The 21,350-nt window shown below is 43.4% G+C and overlaps 2 protein-coding genes and 1 non-coding gene across 5 annotated transcripts in view; 2 read left to right on the top strand and 1 right to left on the bottom strand.

Moving 5' to 3' along the window:
* Positions 1-21,350, bottom strand: part of Nxpe4 (neurexophilin and PC-esterase domain family member 4) — a 244,425-nt gene that overhangs the window by 45,717 nt on the left and 177,358 nt on the right. The gene's annotated exons all lie outside the window — the stretch shown is intronic.
* LOC125388624 (NXPE family member 2-like) overlaps positions 5,557-21,350 on the top strand; it is a 37,828-nt gene continuing 22,034 nt past the window's right edge. Inside the window, exons 1-2 of one of the 3 annotated variants that reach the window (XM_048416824.3) lie at positions 5,557-5,697; positions 19,795-19,903. In XM_048416824.3, the coding sequence (XP_048272781.2) occupies positions 5,669-5,697; positions 19,795-19,903 (138 nt within the window). In that variant the 5' untranslated portion in view covers positions 5,557-5,668. Of the gene's footprint in view, positions 5,698-18,586; positions 18,746-19,794; positions 19,904-21,350 lie in introns of those variants that run through there. The other 2 variants (XM_048416821.3, XM_048416822.3) reach the window with 2 other exon arrangements.
* On the top strand, positions 11,475-11,581 carry LOC125389170 (U6 spliceosomal RNA). Its single transcript, XR_007228407.1, has one exon. It is a non-coding gene; the product is annotated as a U6 spliceosomal RNA (small nuclear RNA).

Below are 21,350 nucleotides of genomic sequence, written 5' to 3'. Positions count from 1 at the left end.
GTTGTAAGCTGTCATGTGGCTATTAGAAACTGAACCAGGGTCCTCTTTCAAAAAACAGCAAATGTTCTCCACCCCCAAGCCGTCTCTCCATTCTCAACATGTACTTCCTTTAAAGTTTTATTTTCTTCCATTGAGGGGCTTCTAGGTTGTTTCCAGGTTCTGGCTATTACAAATAATGCTGCCATGAACAAAGCTGAACAAATGCTTTTGTAGTATGATTGGGCACCTCTTGGATATGTTCCCAAGAGTGGTATTGCAGGATCCTGAGGTAGATTGATTCCCAATTTCCTGAGAAACCGCCACACTGATTTCCAAAGTGGTTGCACAAGTTTACATTCCCACCAGCAATGGATGAGTGTTCCTGTTATTCCACATCCTCTCCAGCATAGGCTATCATTGGTGTTTTTGATTTCAGCCATTCTGACAGGTGTAAGGTGGTATCTCAAAGTTGAGTTGCATTTCCCTGATTGCTAAGGAGGTTGAACATGACCTTAAGTGTCTTTTGGCCATTTGAACTTCGTCTGATGAGAATTCTCTTTTCAGTTCAGTACCCCATTTTTTAATTGGGTTAATTAGAATTTTAATGTCCAGTTTCTTGAGTTCTTTATATATTTTGGAGATCAGACCTTTGTCTGTTGTGGGGTTGGTGAAGATCTTCTCCTATTCAGTAGGATGCCTTTTTGTCTTAATGACTGTGTCCTTTGTTTTATAGAAGCTTCTCAGTTTCAGGAGGTCCCATTTATTCATTGTTGCTCTTGTTGTCTGTGCTACTGGGGTGAAGAATGGAAAAAGAAAGTGTGGAATATATACACATTAGAGTACTACTCAGCGGTAAAAAATAATGACATCTTGAATTTTGCATGCAAATGGAAGGAAATAGAAAACACTATCCTGAGTGAGATAACCCAGATCCAAAAAGATGAATATGGTATGTACTCACTCATTAGTGGACTCTAGCCATAAACAAAGGACATTAAGCCTATAGTTAGCAAGCCTAGAGAAGCCAAATAACAAGGTGAACCCCCCCCCCCAAAAAAATATATAGATCCTCCTGGAAATTGGAAGCAAACAAGATTGCCGGGCAAAACTTGGGAGCATGGTGGTGGAGGTATGGGTGGGGGTGGGGATAGGGGAAAGGGAGAGGGGGAGAGAGAAGGAAGAAAAGAAAGACTGGAGAGAGCTTGGGGGAGTGGGAGGGTAGAGATGGAGGAAGGGTGGATATAGGAGCAGGGAAGAAGATATCTACATTGAGGGAGCCATTTTAGGGTTGGCAAGAGACTTGGTTCTAGAGGGGATTCCAGGTGTCCATGGGATGTCCCCAGCTAGGCCCTTGGACAGCAAAGCAGAGGGTGCCTGGACTGTCTTTGCCCCACTATCACACTGATGATTATCTCAAATATCACCATAGAATCTTCATCCAGCGAAGTATGGAGATAGAGACAGAGACCCTCATCAGAACAACGGACTGAGCTCCCAAGGTCCAGTTGAAGAGCAGAAGGAGGGAGAAGATGAGCAAGGAAGTCAGGACTGTGAGGGGTTGGTCCACCCACTGAGACAGTGTGCCTGTTCTAATGGGAGCTCACCAAATTCAGCTGGACCAGGACTGAATGAGCATGTGATTAAACCAGACTCTCTGAATGTGGCTGACAATGGGGGCTGACTGAGAAGCCATTGATAAAGCACTGGGACTTGTTTCTACTGCATGTACTGGCTTTTTGGGACCCTAGTCTATTTGGATACAAAGCTTCCTAGACCTGGACTTAGGGGGGAGGGCCTTGGACTTCCCACAGGGCAAGGTTCCCTGCCTTCTCTTAAGGAGGAAGGGGAAGGGAGGAGGGGGAGGGAGGGAGCTGGAGGGGAATGGGAGGAGGGGAGGAAGTGTAAATTTTTGAATGGAAAAAATTATAAATAAATAAATAAAAAGTTTTATTTTCTGCAAAATATATTCTATTGTCTTTCTCAAGGAGACCCACGCAGCTTCCCCTGAGCTCTCCTTGTTACTTAGCCTGTGGATTGTAGTGTGGTTATTCTTTACTTTACAGCTTAATATCTACTTATGCGTGAGTGCATTTCATGTTTGTCTCTTTGAATTTGGCTTAATTTAGGATGATTTTTTTTCTAGTTCCATCCATTTTCCTGCAAATTTTATGATGCCACTGATTTTAATGGCTGAGTAATGTTCCACTGTGTAGATCTACCACATTTTCTTTGTTCATTCTTTGGTTGAGGGACATCTAGGTTGTTTCCAGTTTCTGGCTGTTATGAATAAAGCTGCTATGAAAATAGTTGAGCAAGCGTCCTTGTGGTAGCATGAAACACCCTTTGGGTATATGCCCAGGAGTGATAGAGTTGGGTCTTGAGTTAGATCAATTCCCAATTTTCTGAGGAACTGCCTTATTGATTTCCTCAATCTGTACAAGTCAGCACTCCCATCAGCAGTGGAGGAGTGTTACCCTAGGTCTACATCCTCACCAGCATGAGCTGTCACCTGTGTTTCTGATCTTAGCCCTTCTGTAAGATGGGCGTAAGATGGAATCTCTGTCGTTTTGATTTGCATTACACTGATGGCTAAAGATGCTGAACATTTCTTTTAAGTGTTTCTCAGCCATTTGAAATTCCTGGGGATGGGTGGGGATGGGAGCCAGAGGGATCAAGTGTGTGTGTGTGGGGGGGGGTAGAAAATGGAGGTAGAGAGTACTTGGGAGACACTAATGGATTTGGGGGGCACTTGAGGGGCGATGGAGAAACCTAGTGTAGTGTAAACTCCCCGGAATCTACGAAGGTGACCCTAGCAAAGTCTCCTAATAACAGAGGATACAGAACTGGGTATCTTCTGTAACCAGGCAAAGCTTCCAACTGAGGGGCTGGAACATCAACCCATTCACAAAAACATTCGACCTACTATCTGTCCTGCCTGCAAGATGTGTTAGGGTGATTGTGGTGCAGAACTTGGAGTTACCAACCAATAACTGGTCCAACTTGAGGCCCAAACCACGAGAGAGAGCCCATGCCTGACATTGCTTGGGTGACCAGGAATCAGAGGCTGGACAGCCTAGAGATCCAGAATAGAACCAAGCACCACAACTGAAAAAAAAATCAATGAAATAATTCCTAATGATATTCTGCTATACTCATAGGCCAGTGCCTAGCCCAATCAGAGAGCTATCATCTGACAGTTGATGGGAGCTGATACAGAGATCCACAGTCAACACTAGGTGAAGTCAGGGGATTCCCACAGAAGGGGGGTGGGGAGAGGATTTCAGGAGACAGAGGGGTTAAGGACACCACACGAAAACCCACAGAATCAACTAACCAGGGCTCATAGGGCCTCGCAGAAACAGAAGCAGCAATCATGGGGTATGTATGGGTATGAGCTAAGTCCTCTGAATATATATTATGGCTGTGTAGGTTGGTGTTCATGTATAACCCCTAACAATAGGAACAGGGGCTGTTTCTGACCCTTTTGCTTACACTTGGGACCCTTTTCCTCATTCAGCCTTGATATGAGAGCATAAGACTTTGGGCCTAGTCTTCTCATATATTGTTATGCTGGGTTAGGTTGATATCCGGGGGGGGGGGCTGCTTGCTTTTTTTTTTTTTTTTAAGGGAAACAAAAGAGGAGTGGATCATGGGGGAGGGAAAGGTGGAAGAAGGGACTGGGAGGAATGGAGGGAGGGGAATCAGGATCAGGATGTAATTTATGAGAGAAGAATAAAAAATGTATTATCTACCCAGGAATCCTGTCTTCTGACACATTTCCTTTCATTTGAAATGAACCCCAAAGGGCTAGGGATAGCTGCCCCAGGCATCGTCATTCCTGTGGTAAAGTAAAACATCTGGATAGCCCACAGGCTGGCAGTTTTGCCTGAGCTCCCAGAAACCAGTGTCACAGCCTGACTCTGTAACTTGAAACGCTGCTGAGAAGTAAGCACAGCTGGAACGCGAAAACTGACTCAGGGCTGAGGAGGACAGGAAGAAAAAGAAACTGCCCGGGAGCGGATAAGAATAATCAGGCTAGGTTTTCTTGTTGCACTTGCCACACAGGCGCTATGTTTATAACACATGTAATCAGCCTACATTTTCTTGTCTGCACTCGCCATGCATGCAGATCAGGTACCTCTCTTCTATTCAACCCCTAAAGAGCCTCAGAATTCTCACCCTGGCCCTCCTTGGAGCATCTTGTCACGCCCGCCCGTTAAGCTTGCTTGACATCTTCCAGGTCGTGCGTCCCTATCTGTCGCCCTCACCTTGAAACTAACGTTTTAAAAGGAGCCATTAAAGGTTAGGTGGGGCTCGTTGCGGGTGAGGGAATTTGTGGGACTTTGGGATAAAGGTGCTGTACCTACCTACAGCTTCTTCTGTGCCACCTCCCCTCGGGAGAGCCTGGCGTTGAGCAAGGGAGGGAAGAAAGCTTCTTGCTGTGGCGCAGACCTTGGGGAGCGAAGGGGCTGCCCTGAGGAGAAAAACACCAGGTCCTCCCTGGACCCTTTGGCCTAAGAGGAAGCATTTATGCTAGTTCAGGGGGCAGAAGGGTGAGGTGGGGTGGTGGGGGGAGCGGGCAGCAAACCCTAAGACTCTCAAGTCATTGTGGTTGGGGAAGTGAAGAAGAAAAAGAGCTGTAATTGCCTTAAAGATGTACAGGAAACCAGGCTGGGGAAGAGGCAGGAAACTGGCTTGAGTCGAGCCAGATGGAAACTTACTAATGCTGGGGTTTCGGGGGTGGAGGGGATGTGATAACAACTTTACTCAGAAAGATCTTTCCACCTTCAAATGTCCACAAGGAGTCAGATGTAAAACATGAGCTCGGTGATGTACTGGAGGCCTACTAGATGTTCAAAGTGAAGAAATGCTGCTCTACGGTATGGTCGGTCGAGGGAAAGGTTTTTTAAATGATAGGTAGGAGGGAGTCTATAGCCGGGGCATCTGGAAGAGTCCAGAGCAGGAAAAGAAATGAGGAGACCAAATTTGGCCATGAGATAGATGAGAAAGAGTAGAGAGTGAGAGAGGCAGAGAAAGAGGGGAAGACAAAAGGGAGGACCAAGGGCGAGGTGGGGCGATGGCAAGAGAGTGCATGCAAAACAAGCAGGGATGTGTTTGTAGGAATGAGAAGCTGGGAAGTTTAGGGGAGACAGCAGGGGAGAAGCGCTGAGAAGGCAGGCGCTGCTGAGTGAGCTTGGAGGCCAGCATGCTACTAGGCACCACAATTAGCCTTTTGTCCTGAATTTCTTTTGGGCATGACCCTGGAGAGATGAGAGGCTTTTGTATAGACTGATATACACAAAGGCCAGCAAAGGAAACCTGGCTTTAGAAGGGAAAGCATACCTGACTCATACCTGACTGCAGAGCACCTCTGGAGACCTCCTGGGTGGAAGCTTCACCGGGGAGGGTGGACAACAGATGTTCTGGGTTATTGACAGGAGAGGGATGTCTAGTGGGGGACCTGCGGCAAGTGTCACCCATTATGGTAATTAAACTTTACAACAAGTCATGTGACCACACCTCGGGTGTATTTGCATTACTGATCTGGTGTTGCCAGTTTCCCCTTCACTTTGTTGGCTGGAGAGGAGGGACGATTGGAGGGGTGAGGAGTCACCACTGATGGCACTCAGCAGATGCCAATCTTCTGGTCCATGACTGCTCCCGGACACTGCTGAGGACTCTGAAGGTGATGGAACTCTACCAGAGAAGAATGCTCAGGTCATTAGATGGGGAGCTTGGGGGAACTTTCTATGCCTGAGTTCTCTGTTACTGGCAATGGTTTTCAGAATCCAGGAGAGTGTTGGGAGAGGATGAGTTTCTTCCCTTCCTGACTTAGAGAAATAAGACAGGAGGTAAACTTACTAAATTCTGAGGACTCTGACCTTATCAATGAATTAATCCTGTAATGGATTAATAAGATTCATAATATAATAGATTGCTAAAGGGTGGTGAGAGATAGGCATTGGAGCCAATCATAGTGGTGTAGATCACTGATGATTATCATGGGTATTGTGGTCTGGCCTCTTGTCTTCCCCTCTGTCTTCTGTCCTTGTCTGTTGTGAGATAAGTAACCTTCTCATCCACACACACTCCTGCTTCTTGGATATTCTCCCTTGCCATAAAGCCAGTTGTAGAAAGCCAAGCGGCTGTGAATGAGACCCAATAAAGCCATGAGTTAAAATAAATCTTATTCCCTTTATTTAAGTTACTCTTACCACGAATTTGGTCACATTAATGGAAAAGTAATTAATAAAATCTCAAGAGAAGATTAGTGAGTGGAATTGAAAAATGTGTGGACCAGATAGATAATCGCAATGGTTGATCTGTACCACCACCTTGACTATATTTAGAATCCACTGTGGAACCACACCTCTACAGGAAGGTTTCCAGAAATATTTAGCTGAAAAGGGAAGCCTTGCTCAGAATGCAAGTAGCACAGCATCATGGGTTGGGGTCCTGGACTAAATCAAAAGGAGGAAGCAAGTTGGGCAGCAGCCTTTGGTGCTCATTGTTTCCTGACAGTGGATGTAATGTGGTCAGTTGCCTCACGCTCCTGCCGTCATGCCCTCCCCACCATGATGGACTATACTCCTTCTCGACTACGAGGCATTATAAATCTTCCTCCCATGTGTGGTTTTTGTCAGGCATGCTGTCACAGCAACACAAAAAGTAACTGGAGTGTGGCTCGTGCTAGAATCAAGTCTCGTTCAGCATTAGGAAATGAGTTGGTGAAATCTCCATACTCCATGTAACAAGCTCAGTCAGTAGACATAAAATATTCTTTGACACAGGTTAATATTTCTCGTGTTAAAAGCTTGAGACATACTAGGAATAGAAGAGAATGTCCTTAGCCTTATAAGTGAATTAAGAAAGCTCGTTTTAAATGCCATATGGACCTAGGTGAAAGACTGAACCTGTTCCACTTAGATTAGGACAATGTTAGCAGTGTTACTTTGGCTTCTTTTAGTCAATCTCTTATTTAGAGTCTTGTTAAGAAATGAAATAAGGAGCAGACGCAGAGACCCACAGACAAACATTAGGTGGAGCTCAGGGAATCCAGCAGAAGAGAGCGAGGAAGGATTGTAGGAGCCAGAGGGGTCAAAGGCACCTCAAGAAAATTCACATAATCAACTAATCAGGGCTTGGGGGCTCACAGAGACTGAAGTGACAATCAGGGAGCCTGTATGAGTCTGAGCTAGGTCCCCTGTATATATGATGTGGTTGTGTAACTTGGTGTTCTTATGGGATCCTAACAGTTGGAACAGGGGCTATCTCTGACTCTTTTGCCTGCTTTTAGGACCGTTTTCTTCTTACTGGGTTGCCTTGTCCAGCCTTAATATGAGGGAAAGTGCTTAGTCTTATTACAACTTGCTATGCCATGTTTGGTTGATGTCCCTGGGAGGCCTGCCCATTTCTGAAGGGAAATGGAGGAGGAGTGGATCTGGGGGGAGAGGGAGAGGGTTGGTGGGGGTGATTAGGAGGAATGGAGGGAGGGGAAACTGCAGTTGGGCTGTAATGTATAAGATACGAATAAAAGACTTAAACAATGAAATGAAATAACAGACAAACTGAGGGGAAAAGAGAGACAACTGTTTCCTTCCACAGACAGCATCACTGTTTACGTAAAAACCCGAGAATTCATTAAAAACAAAGAAGACAATCAAACAAAATGAAACCTAAAGCTACCAGAACTATTTACTGTCAACAAGACTAAAGTTGGTATAATGTTTTACTTCTGTGCTGCCAATCATCCGTTTAAGATTCAAGTGAAAAGTGCAGAATGAATCAGACTAGCAGCAAAAGCCAAGACCGAGGAAACATCCCAGCTCTGCATCCACACACACACATGCGCAGATCCTGGCTAAAGCCATCACAGGCGGCAAAACCAAAGAGGACACGCTTAGGTACCGCGCCCACACGGTCTGGAACCACGAGTCTCGGCGGAGGGTGTCCAGGTTGAATGAAATCCACAGAGCACGAGGTTTAGGTGAAACAGCAGCTCCTTTATTGTTCTGCTGGGGCTAGCTTTTATACCATGGCACCAAATGGGGAGGGGGCTGCGAAGGGACTGTCACCTGACCCAAGGAGGGACTCTCACCTGACCCCGGTAGGGGTCAAGGACTGATCGCGTGCATTCAACCTTCACCTGTCCCCAGTAGGGACTGTCACCTGACCCCAGCAGGGAGCAAAGAATAATCACGTGCACTCAAACTTCCTCATTCAACTCCAGGAGCAGAGGGAAGTTATGATTCTTTGCAGATAAGCACCTCAAATGGGGACAGGGAAATATAACTCGGGGTAGCGATTCCCACACTTAGGAGTTGGGAGGATCCACGTTAGTGACAATGTTCTGTCCGGATTAACCTGCAGACTCAGTAAAATTCAATTCAAAACCCAGCAAGGTGCTTTGTTGTAGAAGTAAATAGCCTGGTTCTGAGATTCAGGTAGAAAGGCAGGGAAAGTAGAAGGCCAGTTTTGAGACAGAAGAGCCATGCCGGTAGACTCTGCAAAGGTCACTGCCTCCAGGGTGCTGAGACAGAAGTGACTTTGTCTCCCAGACAGGCAGTGAGCCCAAGACCCACAATGAGCCACTTTGGAAAGCCTCATCATGGGCACGCACATTCCTCTGTCACGTCACAACTGAGGGACTTCCAAAGCCCTTCACCATGACTTTTGTTTCTTAGCACAGGTTGGGTCATTGAATGTAACTTGACTCCAGAAGGGACGAGGATGTATCCTGAACTATTCATACCTTTTCTCTATTCAAGACATGGTATTCTGAATGCATGTTGTTCTAGAATCGAGCAGGATTTGGACAGTATGGATTGGCTAAGGCCCTTCAGGGACCTGCTTTACTGCTCACAGTAGTTGATCTTAGGACTCGCCATAGAGCTGTAGTAATTGTTGTGTCCGCAGAAGCCAACAAGCAAACCGAGTCCCGTATGTAAAGGCAAAAAGCCTTTATTTTAATCAAGTTTTCAAACTCAGTCTCTCTGCATGTACATCGTATTGGAATAACCGGAGAGCCCTGAGCTCAATTAGAATTGGGTTTTTATAGTAGTAAAGGTGGGGGTGAGGGGTCTCTGAGGTTTAGGACCCCTGACTGACTGACTTTTGTCTAGGGTCCTGATGAGGTGTGCTGGCAGGTGATCCTATCTACAGTGGTTGGAATGTTGAGCATTTCCTCTGAAAGGTCTGCTCTTGGGCGGTGGTCAGGTTATCTCAGTTTGTGGTTCTTTCTTGCTACCAGTTATTGCTTCAGGGTAAACTACTGAGACTCAGGCCATTTAAATTTATTAAGGGCCAAGTTCTACTCTGGCAGGTGATAATGGTTGGAAATAAAGAATTCCCTTTGGGTGACCTGTCCATACTTAGCTTATCATGGCTGGCCCCCACAGTAACTAGGACAGTATAAGAGAACAGGCACAGAAACTCTGAGAGGGTTGGAATTTCCTGTGGTATAAATGGTGTGAAAATAGACTTTGCACGCAGTAGTCACAGTCCAAGAGATACAAATTTTAGTTCAGCGAAAACTCTGTACATGAATGTTACCGGGACTTATGTTCAGTTGCCTCGAAACAACAGACAATTCCAAATTCCTCCAAAGGGGGAAACACTTGGGCCACACCCAGAGGAAGAAATAATAAGTGGTAAAAATATATACAAGTAATAAACAGTAGGGATCTCAATCAGCTGATGCTAAGAAAAAGAACATAAACTAAAATAGAAAATAGAGAAATCAGGGGCTGGAGAGATGGCTCAGTGGTTAAGGGTACTAACTGCTCTTCCAGAGGACCCGGGTACAATTCCCAGCACCCACATGGCAGCTCACAACTGTCTGAAAATCCAATTGCAGGGGATCTGACACCTTCACACCAATGCACATAAAATAAAGTTAAATAAATTATAAAAAATATTTTAAAAAAAGAAAATAGAGAAATCAGTGAGGGGTTGCCAGGAGCTGGGGGTGGGGACAAGGGCCACACAGTGATGCATGACGCACTGTACCCTGTCTTTAACTGTGGTGGTGGCTGCATTCTTGTCAAAAAGTCATAAAACTATAATGAAATGTCAAATTTTGTTTCCTATAAATTGCACCTCAATTTTTTGACTTAAAAAAACAAACCTGGACACAGTGTCACTTTCTACACCTGCTCCGTGTGAGCCTATTTAGAATACTGAGGACAAGGACTCAAGAAGCACAGAGTCCTTAAAATGGTACCCACACGACTATGTATGCACTTCAACTCATGACATCATCTGTCGTCTTTGTTACTGTCTGGCGCACAAGAGCTTACACTAAGGTTTCATAATAGATCCATAGATTACCTTTGCTACTATTTTTTAATTATCATGACATCATCTTGAAAGATATAGAAAATGTCTACCTGTGACAAAATTTAAACATTATCTGCACATCTCTAAAATATTCTCTTGTTCAATTATATGATGAACAGTTTGAACCAAGCATGATTGATGATTGTGCTTACTTTTAACCCCAGCACTGAGGCACCAGAGGCAGGAGGATCAGGACAGCCTTCGCCACAAAGCAAGTGTGAGCAGCCTGGGCTACATGAGATTCCATCTCAAAGAATGAAACAGGGCTAGGGAAATTGCTCGGTGGGGAAAGGTTCTTGCTGCCAGTCTGGTAATCTGAGTTTGATCCCTGGAACACACATGGTGGAAGGAGAGAACCGACTCCTATAAGTTATCGTCTCCCTTCCACGCACACACAATTGCACTCAGAATAAATGCACAGTTAAAGATTAAAAACCACAAGGATTGCCAGGCGGTGGTGGTGCACGCCTTTAGCCCCAGCACTTGGGAGGCAGAGGCAGGCATATCTCTGTGAGTTTGAGGCCAGCCTGGTCTACAACAGATAGTTCCAGGACAGGCTCCAAAAGCTACAGAGAAACCCTGTCTCGAAAAACCAAAACCAAAACCAAAAAAAAAAAAAAAAAAAAAAAATTCAACAAAACCCACAAGGATTGAAATGCCAATTTCCTTGAACCGTGTCTCCAATTGTTTATTCTTAATCGGTTAACAATGATGTATATCCAGAAATTGTCCAAAGTTCAAAATGCTTGTGGTTTCTATCCTTCCAACAGATATGCTTGTTAAATACTGATTAAGGCAGCAATCAGAGAGCTGGAGAGATGGTTCAGTGGCTAATTGTAATTATTCAGCCATAGATAAGGCTGCACTTCCCGGTTCTAATGCCAGGCATGTGACCTCAGGCACACATGCAAGCATGTGTGGTTGTGTGGTTACATCCACATATGACTCAGCTAAACCCTTGCGCACATGCATGAGTCGCCCGTCATCTGGGCCCGCGTGACCCATGTGTGCGCATGCGTAGTTACATCCACGTATGACTCAGCTAAACCCCTGTGCACATTCGTGAGTCGCCAGCCCGTCATCCGCATCATCTGTGTGACGTAGTCACACCAACCCCCTGTGCGCAGGTGCTAGGAAGCTTTTAAAAGCTGGGTACCGTGCTCGCTTCGGCAGCACATATACTAAAATTGGAACGATACAGAGAAGATTAGCATGGCCCCTGCGCAAGGATGACACGCAAATTCGTGAAGCGTTCCATATTTTTCAAAAAAAAAAAAAAAAGCTGGGTACGCCATCTTTCGCTTTCTCTGCACATTGATCACCAGGCTTGTACGCACTCCCCTCTAATAAACTCCTAAGCAGGTTTGTTGGTGTTCCATGTCTCCTCACTCGCGCCAGGTAATTTCACTAACAGCACTGGCTGCTCCTACAGAAGATTTGGGTTTAACTCTTAGCACCAGTATGGTGGCAGCTCCCAACCACCAGTAACTCCAGTTCCAGTCTTGGCTTCCAAAGACACCAGACACACAAGTGGTGCATGGACATAGAAATAAAAAACTTGGAAAAATTTGAAGATCTGACAGCCTGAGAGAGACGTGTACTTTCAGAATGACTTCTGCAGCTTCTCTGAAGCCCACACAGGTGACATCAAGTTTCAGGAAGACGGGACATAAAGAGCCAGGACCGACTGTTAGAGTCAGCGTAGGTGGGAGACAGGGTAGTAGATTAGAAGAATTTATAACTGGAGTCACTTAGACTCAGTGTGTAGGTGGCAAACGTTCAGAGATGAAGGGGGGTCAAAATCCAGAACATAGAGAGTTGGGCCGTGGAGGATACAAGTTCCTCACTGGGCAGGACCCCTTTTATAACACAGGTCCTGAACTAGGTCAAACTACTATTTATTGAACCTGTACTATGTACTTCAGCCTTGGCTTGTATGAAAACATTTATGAATGTGACAAACCTGCAGACCAATGCTATGACTTCGATTTTACAAGCGAGAAGACTGAGCAAGGGTCAGGGTCAGGAGAGGAACCCAGAACTTCCGCATTCTCATGCCTTTGTCTTAGGCACACTATCTTGCTTCTTGGGATCTTTAGCTCTAGAGAGCATTTTCCAGGCTTTTGGGGTTCTCTCCACCTCTTCAGATAGCCATTCCACTCTTCCCATGGGGCCCTTCTCCTTCTTTGGGTCTTGACATAGTGTTTCATTTTGTCATCAGTTTTATGTGTGTGTGTGTGTGTGTGTGTGTGTGTGTGTAACACACATACATGTGTGTGCATGTCACAGCAGCATATGTAGTTCAGAGGACAAATCAAAGAAGGTTCTGTCTTTTATCCTGTAGGTTTCTCCAGAAACCAACAATCAAGTCTTAAGTCTTGGTAAAAAGTGCCTTTATCCACTAGCCATCTTGCCAGCCGCACTTTGCTTTTTACAACCTATATATCTTCACTCCCTTGCAGTAAAGTCATTCCTTTATACAACATCAATTTTCTGGACACAGAAGCATCCTCATCTGTACAATGCTTCTTGCTAAACTGATCTATGTTCCTCCCCTCCAACAGTAAGTCCCTGTAATTGCTCTTATTTTTGAAGTAGGGATTCTTCTTCTCCTTCTCCTTCCTTCTCTTCCTCCTTCTCCCCCTCCTCTTCCTCCTCCTCCTCATTCTCCTCCTTGTTCTCCTCCTCCTTCTTCTCCTCAGGATAATTCAATGTAATCATTACCAAAATATGAATCTACAGATTAGATGGATGTGTTTCACAATGTTATCATCTGTGATGTTTCAAACAAAAGGTCTGCTCCCCTCCATAATGTTAGATCCCTACAAGTGAAGTCCACGGTACTGCACCTCTTTTCAAAAGATTTATATGACTGTGTCCATCAACTTTTTTCATTTTTATGACTGACAACCTGAGGAAGAAAATCAACTTCTAAGGAGACAGGTTTATTTTGGCTCATGGCTTCTGCCCATGTTGCTTTTCCATTATGGTGAGGAAGAAAAAGCATCATGGTGGGGCACTTCATGATGGATCATCTCAACACAGCTGTGTGGGGAGGGAGGACGGAGGGAGGAAGGGAAGAGATTGTGAATGAGGATAAGCAGGAGTGAGTTCTCCAAACTCTAGTGGCAAGAGACACTATTCCAGGCAAGCCCCCTGTGACCTACTTCCTCCAATTAGGCTCCTTGTCTCAATAATGCCACCAAAATAATGAATTCATTCATAGTTCAACCCCCTGATACGATCAGAACCCAGGACCCAATCATTTTTGAGAGTCTAGCACCAGCAGCCAAGACTTTACTCCATTAAAAGAACATTAACAAATAGAAGCATTTATTAGTATTTGGATTATCATAAGGCCCCTAAACCGTAGGAACACTTTACACTTGGGTCTCGAGGGATGAAAGCTCAACCAAGATCTAAGCAGTTAGTTTCTGAGGCGGTCTTGAAGAAGACTAACCTTGCTGGCATATGTACCCAGAAATTCCACAAGAATTTAGGATAACATCAACTTATCTCGAGTGGCTCTTACTGTACTTATGTTTTCTTCTTATATTTAAGCCTCAGATGGAACTAAATTCTTATTTAAATCATAATTGGCAAGAGCACCATAGTATAAATGACCTTTCATTCATTTTGTACCGCTGTCTGAAGCACAAGTACATAAGGCACACCCTTACACACCCTTTCACATCTGACAACTTCACACAGCTCACCCCTTACTGACAGTCTTCAGACAGAGTAATAAAGAACAGCTGAGCTCTCATTCATAACGTGTATTCTTTCTTTATTCTTGTATTTGTCCAACATACTTTTATTGAGCATTTATTACATGCCTGGTATTGCTCTACTATGCAAGTGCTTTGATGACCATATGGTCCAGTGATGTATTTAAATATCAAAAATTATTTACATGATGCTAGACTGTGACTGACAGAGAGTGTTGGGACAGCGTTTTTCTTTTTAGGAACCTGAAGAAATCTTTCTGAACTTTTCTAATTTATTGTTACTGAAGAAAAAAACCTGCAAGAGTAACACAGTACATATAAATAGGAATTTTGTAATATGGTCATATTTAACAACTGGATACATTTCTTTTAAAACAATTATTTGAACTTTAATTCTGATATAGTATGCTTCCAAGTAGTAGTTCAGTTGGAGTCATCTCTTAATTAAAACATGCTACAAAGGAACTGTTCACAATTCTCTGAACTCCTCTACAGTTGAATGTCTTTCCTTTTGAGTATGGCATCTAACCAGTGTAATCTAATGGGGCTGAAGTGTGTGGGTCGGTCCTAGGAAGAGCTGCAGTGTCCCCTGGCTTTGATCCTGGATTGTTCACTTTGGAGGAAGCCCACTATGCTGTTGTAAAGGTGTTCACACAGCTTGGGGAGGGTCCAAATCATCCTAAACCTCTTGCTAACATACAGTTCCTGCTTTAGAGATACATATACAAGAATAGATGAACACGAGAACTGTGGTGACGTGATGGAAATTGAGATAGATTCTCTGGGGAGAGAATCCAGCGTGAATCAGAGAGTAGAGGATTCTGAGACATTTCTTAGAAATGACAGCCAAGGGCTGGGGAGATGGTCCAATGGGTAAAGCACATACCATGTAAGCATGAAGACTGAAATCCCCACAACCCCTGAAAAACCACGTAGGCATGGCAGTTGCTGTAATCCCAGCACTCAGGGAAGACAGCAGCCAGGGAGTCTCGGGGCAACCTGAGTAGCTAGATTAACCAAACCGGTGAGCTTCCTGAGAGATTCTGCTTTAATAAATAAAGTGGAGAACAACCAAGGAAGATACTCAATGTGAACCTCAGGCCTCCATACCTATGTGTACACACACGTTCAAACACACATAATATACATGTGCACACATATTACCTACACATGCACCCCCCTCAAAGAAATGATGATGAGGGTAGGGAATGGGGTGGGTAGGGGAGTATAACTTGATGATAGAATATTTTCCCAGCAAGGCTCTAAGTTCAATCTACAGAACTTCGCATATAAATAAACAAACAAACAAATCCTGAGTGAATCCAAGCTGGTAGACAGCATCCCTGTTACGAAGCTATTTCCTTCATACCAAGTTATCATCTGCCTTTGTGATCTTGGAGCAGGGATGTGAGGACTTTATCTGTTTTGTTTTGTTTTTGTTTGTTTGCTTTCATTAGAATCTATCCCTAAGAGCATTGTAGTGAGACTTCAGGCTGAAGGAGAGGAATGACCTTCTCTTGTCAATCTGCCTCCTGTTCTTGCTGGTGAAAGCCAATATCCCAATGCCGCTGAAGATCTTAGTGTCAAAGCCTGGGAAGGTTCAACAGCTTAAGCTTGGCTACCCATCCCGAACAGACCAATCACAGAGTCAGGTAATAGTGAGATGCAGAGAAAGGACATGCGTTCAAGAATCATAATTTAGTTATCTAATCACAAAATAAAAAGAGGCATTTCAACAGATAAAGTAGAAATACCATAGGAGTGATTAATGTGAACAATAACGTGTCAGCAAGTTTGACATTGTGTAAAAGATGGACGAAGTTCTGCAAAGACACAAACTACCAGAACCAAATCACAGAACAGAAGAAAATATGAATAAAGCTGCACTAGGCTAGGAGCTTAAATAGTAATCAAAAACCTCCCAGCGGGGGCTGGAAAGATGTCTCAGGGGCTAATAACACTGACTGCTCCTCCAGAGACCCTGGTTCGAGTCCTAATACCCACACAGTGATTCATATCCATTTGTAACTCTAGTTCCAGGGACCTGATCCCCTCTTCTGGCATCTGTGGTCACTGTACATGTGTGGAATTTTCTCAGGGCCCCCCAAAGATGCCACCACCACCAGACAACAAGAAGCAATCTAGAGAACACAGCACTCATTTTCCCAAGAGATGGGGTGGATGGATTTTGACCATTTGATGGGTTATGGATATTTGTCATAATTTAGGGGCTGGGTCACAAGTTGTTATTGGTCATGGCCATGGAAGAGGCTAAACAAAGGAGATTAGATTCAGGGATCTCTTTCTGAAGGGAAAAAGGGGGATATAGTATAAAAATGATTGGATAAAAGGGTGAATTTTTGAGTCTACTTTTGAACAACTAGTATCAAATATTTACATTGGTATGAGATTTTGTATATTGACACAAATTTATTTTTGTTATACTGTAATATGTTTCTACTCTTGTTTAATATATTGTACCCATACAGCTCATTTAACAATGTAATGTAAATTTTCAGTCTTTGAAAATTATTATTACAAACTATTTGGAATAATAAAGAAATGCAGATTAGCATTTAACGCCTACAACAACCAAATGTGTAGTCAAGTTAAGTATGTTTTCAAGGTCAAATAGAGATATATTTTAGATAGATAGGCGGTCTTCAAACATTTCAAAGACTTACAGAATATGGAATTTAAAATGATTTAATAACATAAAGCTTTTCATGACAGTGAGAGATGTCTGCTCCTGACAGTACCAATTTATTTAAAAGAGGATGACAGGCATCCTCTTTTATATATGACTTCCATATAGAGTTTGCTTTCATTTGTGTCAAGGTTAGACATTGGGCAAAGAAATTGCCCTTGCCTCAACTGCTGACAAAATGCTCTCCAAATTGGACAAACAGGACACAAAAGAAGACAACTGCCAAACTTTGACAAGACAAGGTAGGGAGTCCTTTAAAAATTCCTGCTTCACTGTCTGTCTGATATTTTAGGCCTCTAGGTCAAAGATGGATACCCTAATATTACAGATGAGTCTTGGGTGAGTGTCCAGGCAGCCAACTGTTTCTGTCATTTCTATAGTTTTGGAAGTTGTTTCCTCTGCACTTCCTGTTTACTCAGGTAATATTATATTGTCAGGTCTCTGATGGGGTTGAAGACAAGATAGTTATAGTTATAATTTTCTTCATTACTACATTCAGAAAAGAAACTTACAAAGGAGATGTAAAATATATAAGGTTGAGAGACATAAAAGCTTAAGTTGTTTAAGAAAATATTTTAAGATCTAAAAAATATTTTTCAGTTGTTAACACAAGCTATGATAAAAATGGTTTAGGTATAAAACTTTGGACTCACTAAGATAGGATTGATAATACAGTAGTTTCCCCAAATTTGCCAAATGCACATGGGATTGGACTTTGTACATGTAATTCTTACTTGAAAATTGCTCTTATTGTATATAGTTTTTTTTGTTGAAGTTAAAACCTTCCCTTTTTATTTGAACAATACCTGATAAATGTTTCTATTATTTATAGTTTTACTGTGTTAGAGTTAAAACCTTCCCTTTCTATTTAGACAAAAAAGGGAAACGGTTATGGATTCTTCCTTTACACTGTGTGAAGATGTGTCACTATGCTTGGTTTAATAAAGAGCTAAATGGCCAATAACTAGGCTGGAAGAGGTTAGGCGGGATTTCTCGGGGACAGAGAAGACTCAGAGAGAAAAAAAAGTGGTACCACCAGCCAGACACAGAGGGAACAAGACATGTGGGAAAGGTAAAAGCCATGAGTCAAATGGCGACGCATACATGAATAGAAATGGGTTAGTTTAAATTATAAGAGCTAATGGGACAAGCTTACGCTATAGACTGAGCTTTTATAGTTAATAATAAATTTCTGTGTCATACTTTATGAGCTGGTGGCCCAAAGAAAAATCCACCTACAAATTACCATGCTGAAGAACAAAGTGCGCCTCCATATTCAGTCCCGTTCCCTGTGGTGCTAGGATATCCCCTCACAGGTAGCTCTCTGTAGCTGCTTAGCATCTTTGGTGGCTCGTCATCTACGCCCCTCACTTCTTTTACCCCATGCAGTGTACAGCAGGATTGAGATCTGTAGCTGCTCTACTTGTGGTCCCAGGCTTTATTGAAATCATTGGAATGTTTGATACTGACAATAGTTTAGAATTAAGGAGAGAAATTTACAAGCTGCTGAAATACTGCCAAGAACCAGCTATATAAATCTTAGGCAGACCTGTGGCCCAAGGATTGCTTTTCCTTCTTCCCAAAGTTTCAGACACCTTTGCTACAGGGCGGTGAGGAACTAGAGACAGCCGGGGAAGCCGGGACAGCCAAAGGAAGCCTGAGGTGAGGCAAGCTCAGCCTGCCCTAAACATGCAAAGCCCGGTTAGGAAGGAAGAAAAAGTGGCAGTCAGTGGTACCCTGTTAGCATGACCTCTCTTTAAGAGCAAATCTCAGAGTGTCCTCCCCATCTCATCTTGGTGAATAAGTTGCTGAGATTGGCAGTCCTTATATGGCACTGTGCCTACAAATCGGAGGTCAGCTTTTGATCACTGAAGCTTTATATAGAAACTCCAACGCTGGAAGAAATGTAAAGAGTCCATGCACCGAGAAGTCTCTGGGTAGCTCTATATGGCGTAGGGGAATATGAGACCATGAAGAGGGTGCTCAGTCATAGGTATGTATTTTCCAGTCTTTCTGTTTGGCTTGACGACGGGGGCAAATGGAAGGACTGAAGACTAGCCGTGGCTTCGCTGCAAGAGATTGTGAAATCAAGTGGTACGGGTATGAACAAGCCTTAAAGTGGGAAAGAATGGCACAGAGCCAGGTAGAAAAGCTAGGAAATATCACTGCTTCTTGTAGAGTGAGGATGAATGTTGATTCGTGTCAACTCTATGTTGCTAGTATGTGTACATATGTGGAGATGTGCCAAGTTGAGATCCTTTGCCCACCGTGACGCTAATAAAAAATGTTTGAGGACCACTGTCAGAATTTAGCACTTTGCCTCATACTTTCAGGATTCTAGATTTTTATTTTACTTATTTATTTATTACAAAAAAAAGGTAAGATGAAAACTTTGGCAACTCAACACTGAGGTTTTCAGAAATGTTTGTTTTTGGGGGAAAATTGTTGATTAACTATTGTGATATAAAAAGAAAAGACCTTGCCAGGCAGTGATGGCACACACCTTTAATCTCAGCACTAGAGAGGTAGAAGCATACAAATCTCTGTAAATTCAAGTCCAGCCTGGTCTACAGGGTGAGTTCCAGGACAACCAGAGCTACATAGAGAAGCCCTGTCTCAAAAAACCAACAAATAAATAAATAAGCTAAAAAAAAATAAAGTAAAATCTGAGGTAGAAGGAAGCTGCCTTAAAAAGTTGGAAAACTAACTAAGAGATCTATTTCTTGCTAGACTTGGGAGAAATATCCTCATCAGATCAGTATGAAAGAATTTTAGGGGAGGAGGTTCTAGGTGCAAGTCATTGCTGACTTAACTTGGAAATGAGAAAAGTTTCCAGACCGGTTCTCACACCAAGACCTCTCCAGAGACAGAAACTTCCAGTTTCTACCTGTTTGGTTCCCTGCCCCAGGGAAAAACTCCTTATCTGATTTCCTGTGGTGACTTAGCAAAATCCCCACTCTGGAAATAAACTCTCAGCGCATTGCATTCCCTTCTGGCTTTCCTTCAACCTGTGATGACTTCTCCCATCCTCCTCCCTCCTAGGACACTGCTCCCCCTGTTTCCAAATGTTTCAGCCCGGAAGCTGCTCCTGCTGGTGCTCTTTATCTTTGTTTTCTGGATGGTCTTCATGGCTTCAAAGGACCACACAGAGGTAAGAATGGTTTCCTATTACATAATCTCCCAGGGAGGGTCAGAGCGTATTCGCTCCCGCAAGGCAGCCAAAGAGGGATCTTTATTCTCTATTCCCTTGCACAGTGTGTGTACATAGGTGAGGGTGCTTCGTCAGTGGCAGGCGGATCTGTGCCTCTTTTTACTGCTTGGCTTTGCCATCTGCCTCAAGATTATCTCTTCCTATGTACATAGAGGCTGTAATCCAACTATCCCTCTTTCAGTACTTCCCCTCTGTCACGGAGGTATTGCTAGTTTTTTCAGAGTCCACTTAGTGCTGCTCCGATTTCCCCTCTCTGCAGTTTATTTCATTTGATTCCCATGTCTCCTCTCCCTAGTCATCTTTATCTGCCTGCTCTTCTCGACCCAAACACAGCGTGTTTGCTGCAAATGATTGCTGACTTGACTCCACCCCTTTGCATTTCTCTTGCTCTGCTTGACTTCTTTTTTGCTGTACTTTCCCCTTGCTGCTCTACCATAGATTTTATCAAAAATTCATTGCATCCGTTGATTGCTGTCTTTCTCTCTTCACTCACCATACGATAGCCTTTAGGACAACAAGGATTTTGGTATGGACATATTTGTTGCCACAATCCCAAGCCAGACACATATCAGGTGCTAATAAATAACTTGTCAGTAACAAAGTAAAGATGGATTTTTCAGTGATTTGACACAAGAGAGAAGTAACAATGACTTGAGAGAAGGCGCTAGTAATGAGGAGGGAGGAAAGTCATTCAATTTAAGACAGAATTTGTAATCCAATGCCAGGAGTTCACATCTTGCCAATTACAGAGTCCAAAAGTACAACTTAACCATAAAAGGGTGGAGAAAGGTATACCTGCTGCACGCAAGGAGGATGCTGACATCATTTGCAAAGCAATGTTCTCTTTGAATGAAGGACATATGAGGATCCTATTTGGGAAACCTATACTTAGTTATACAGAAAAGTCGGTGCAGAAGCAGGCATATTCTTAGATTGCCCTGTTTTAAGATGTAAACTCCTGAGCATGCTCAGTGTACAGTCCTAGATCTTGTGTTCAAAAAGGAAAGATGGTGGACACGAACACTTCTGGGCTTTCCCAGTTTAACATTGCAGTAAACCATGTTTATTCCACATAGCCAAGTCAGATTGACTTGGTGACCCTGGTTGGTTTTTCATAAACATCTACAAGGTGTTCTAGCAGACATGAAAATAAACAACTCTGCAGGTACTTACAGCTTTAAAAAAAGAAGAAAAAGAAAAGAAAAGAAAGGAAAGATTTATCCATCTATTATGTATACGATGTTCTGCCTACATGTATGTCTGAGGGCCAGAAGAAAGCACCAAATCTCATTATAGATGGTTGTAAGCCACCATGTTGTTGCTGGGATTTGAACGCAGAACCTCTGGAAGAGCAGCCAGTGCTCTTAACATTTGAACCACCCCTCCA

The sequence above is a fragment of the Myodes glareolus genome, chromosome 4 (genome assembly GCF_982192425.1).
Source record: "Myodes glareolus chromosome 4, mMyoGla1.1, whole genome shotgun sequence".
Lineage (NCBI taxonomy): Eukaryota > Metazoa > Chordata > Mammalia > Rodentia > Cricetidae > Myodes > Myodes glareolus.
The sequence above is the reverse complement of the archived record's forward strand: the minus strand, read 5'-3'. Positions and strand labels throughout refer to the sequence as shown.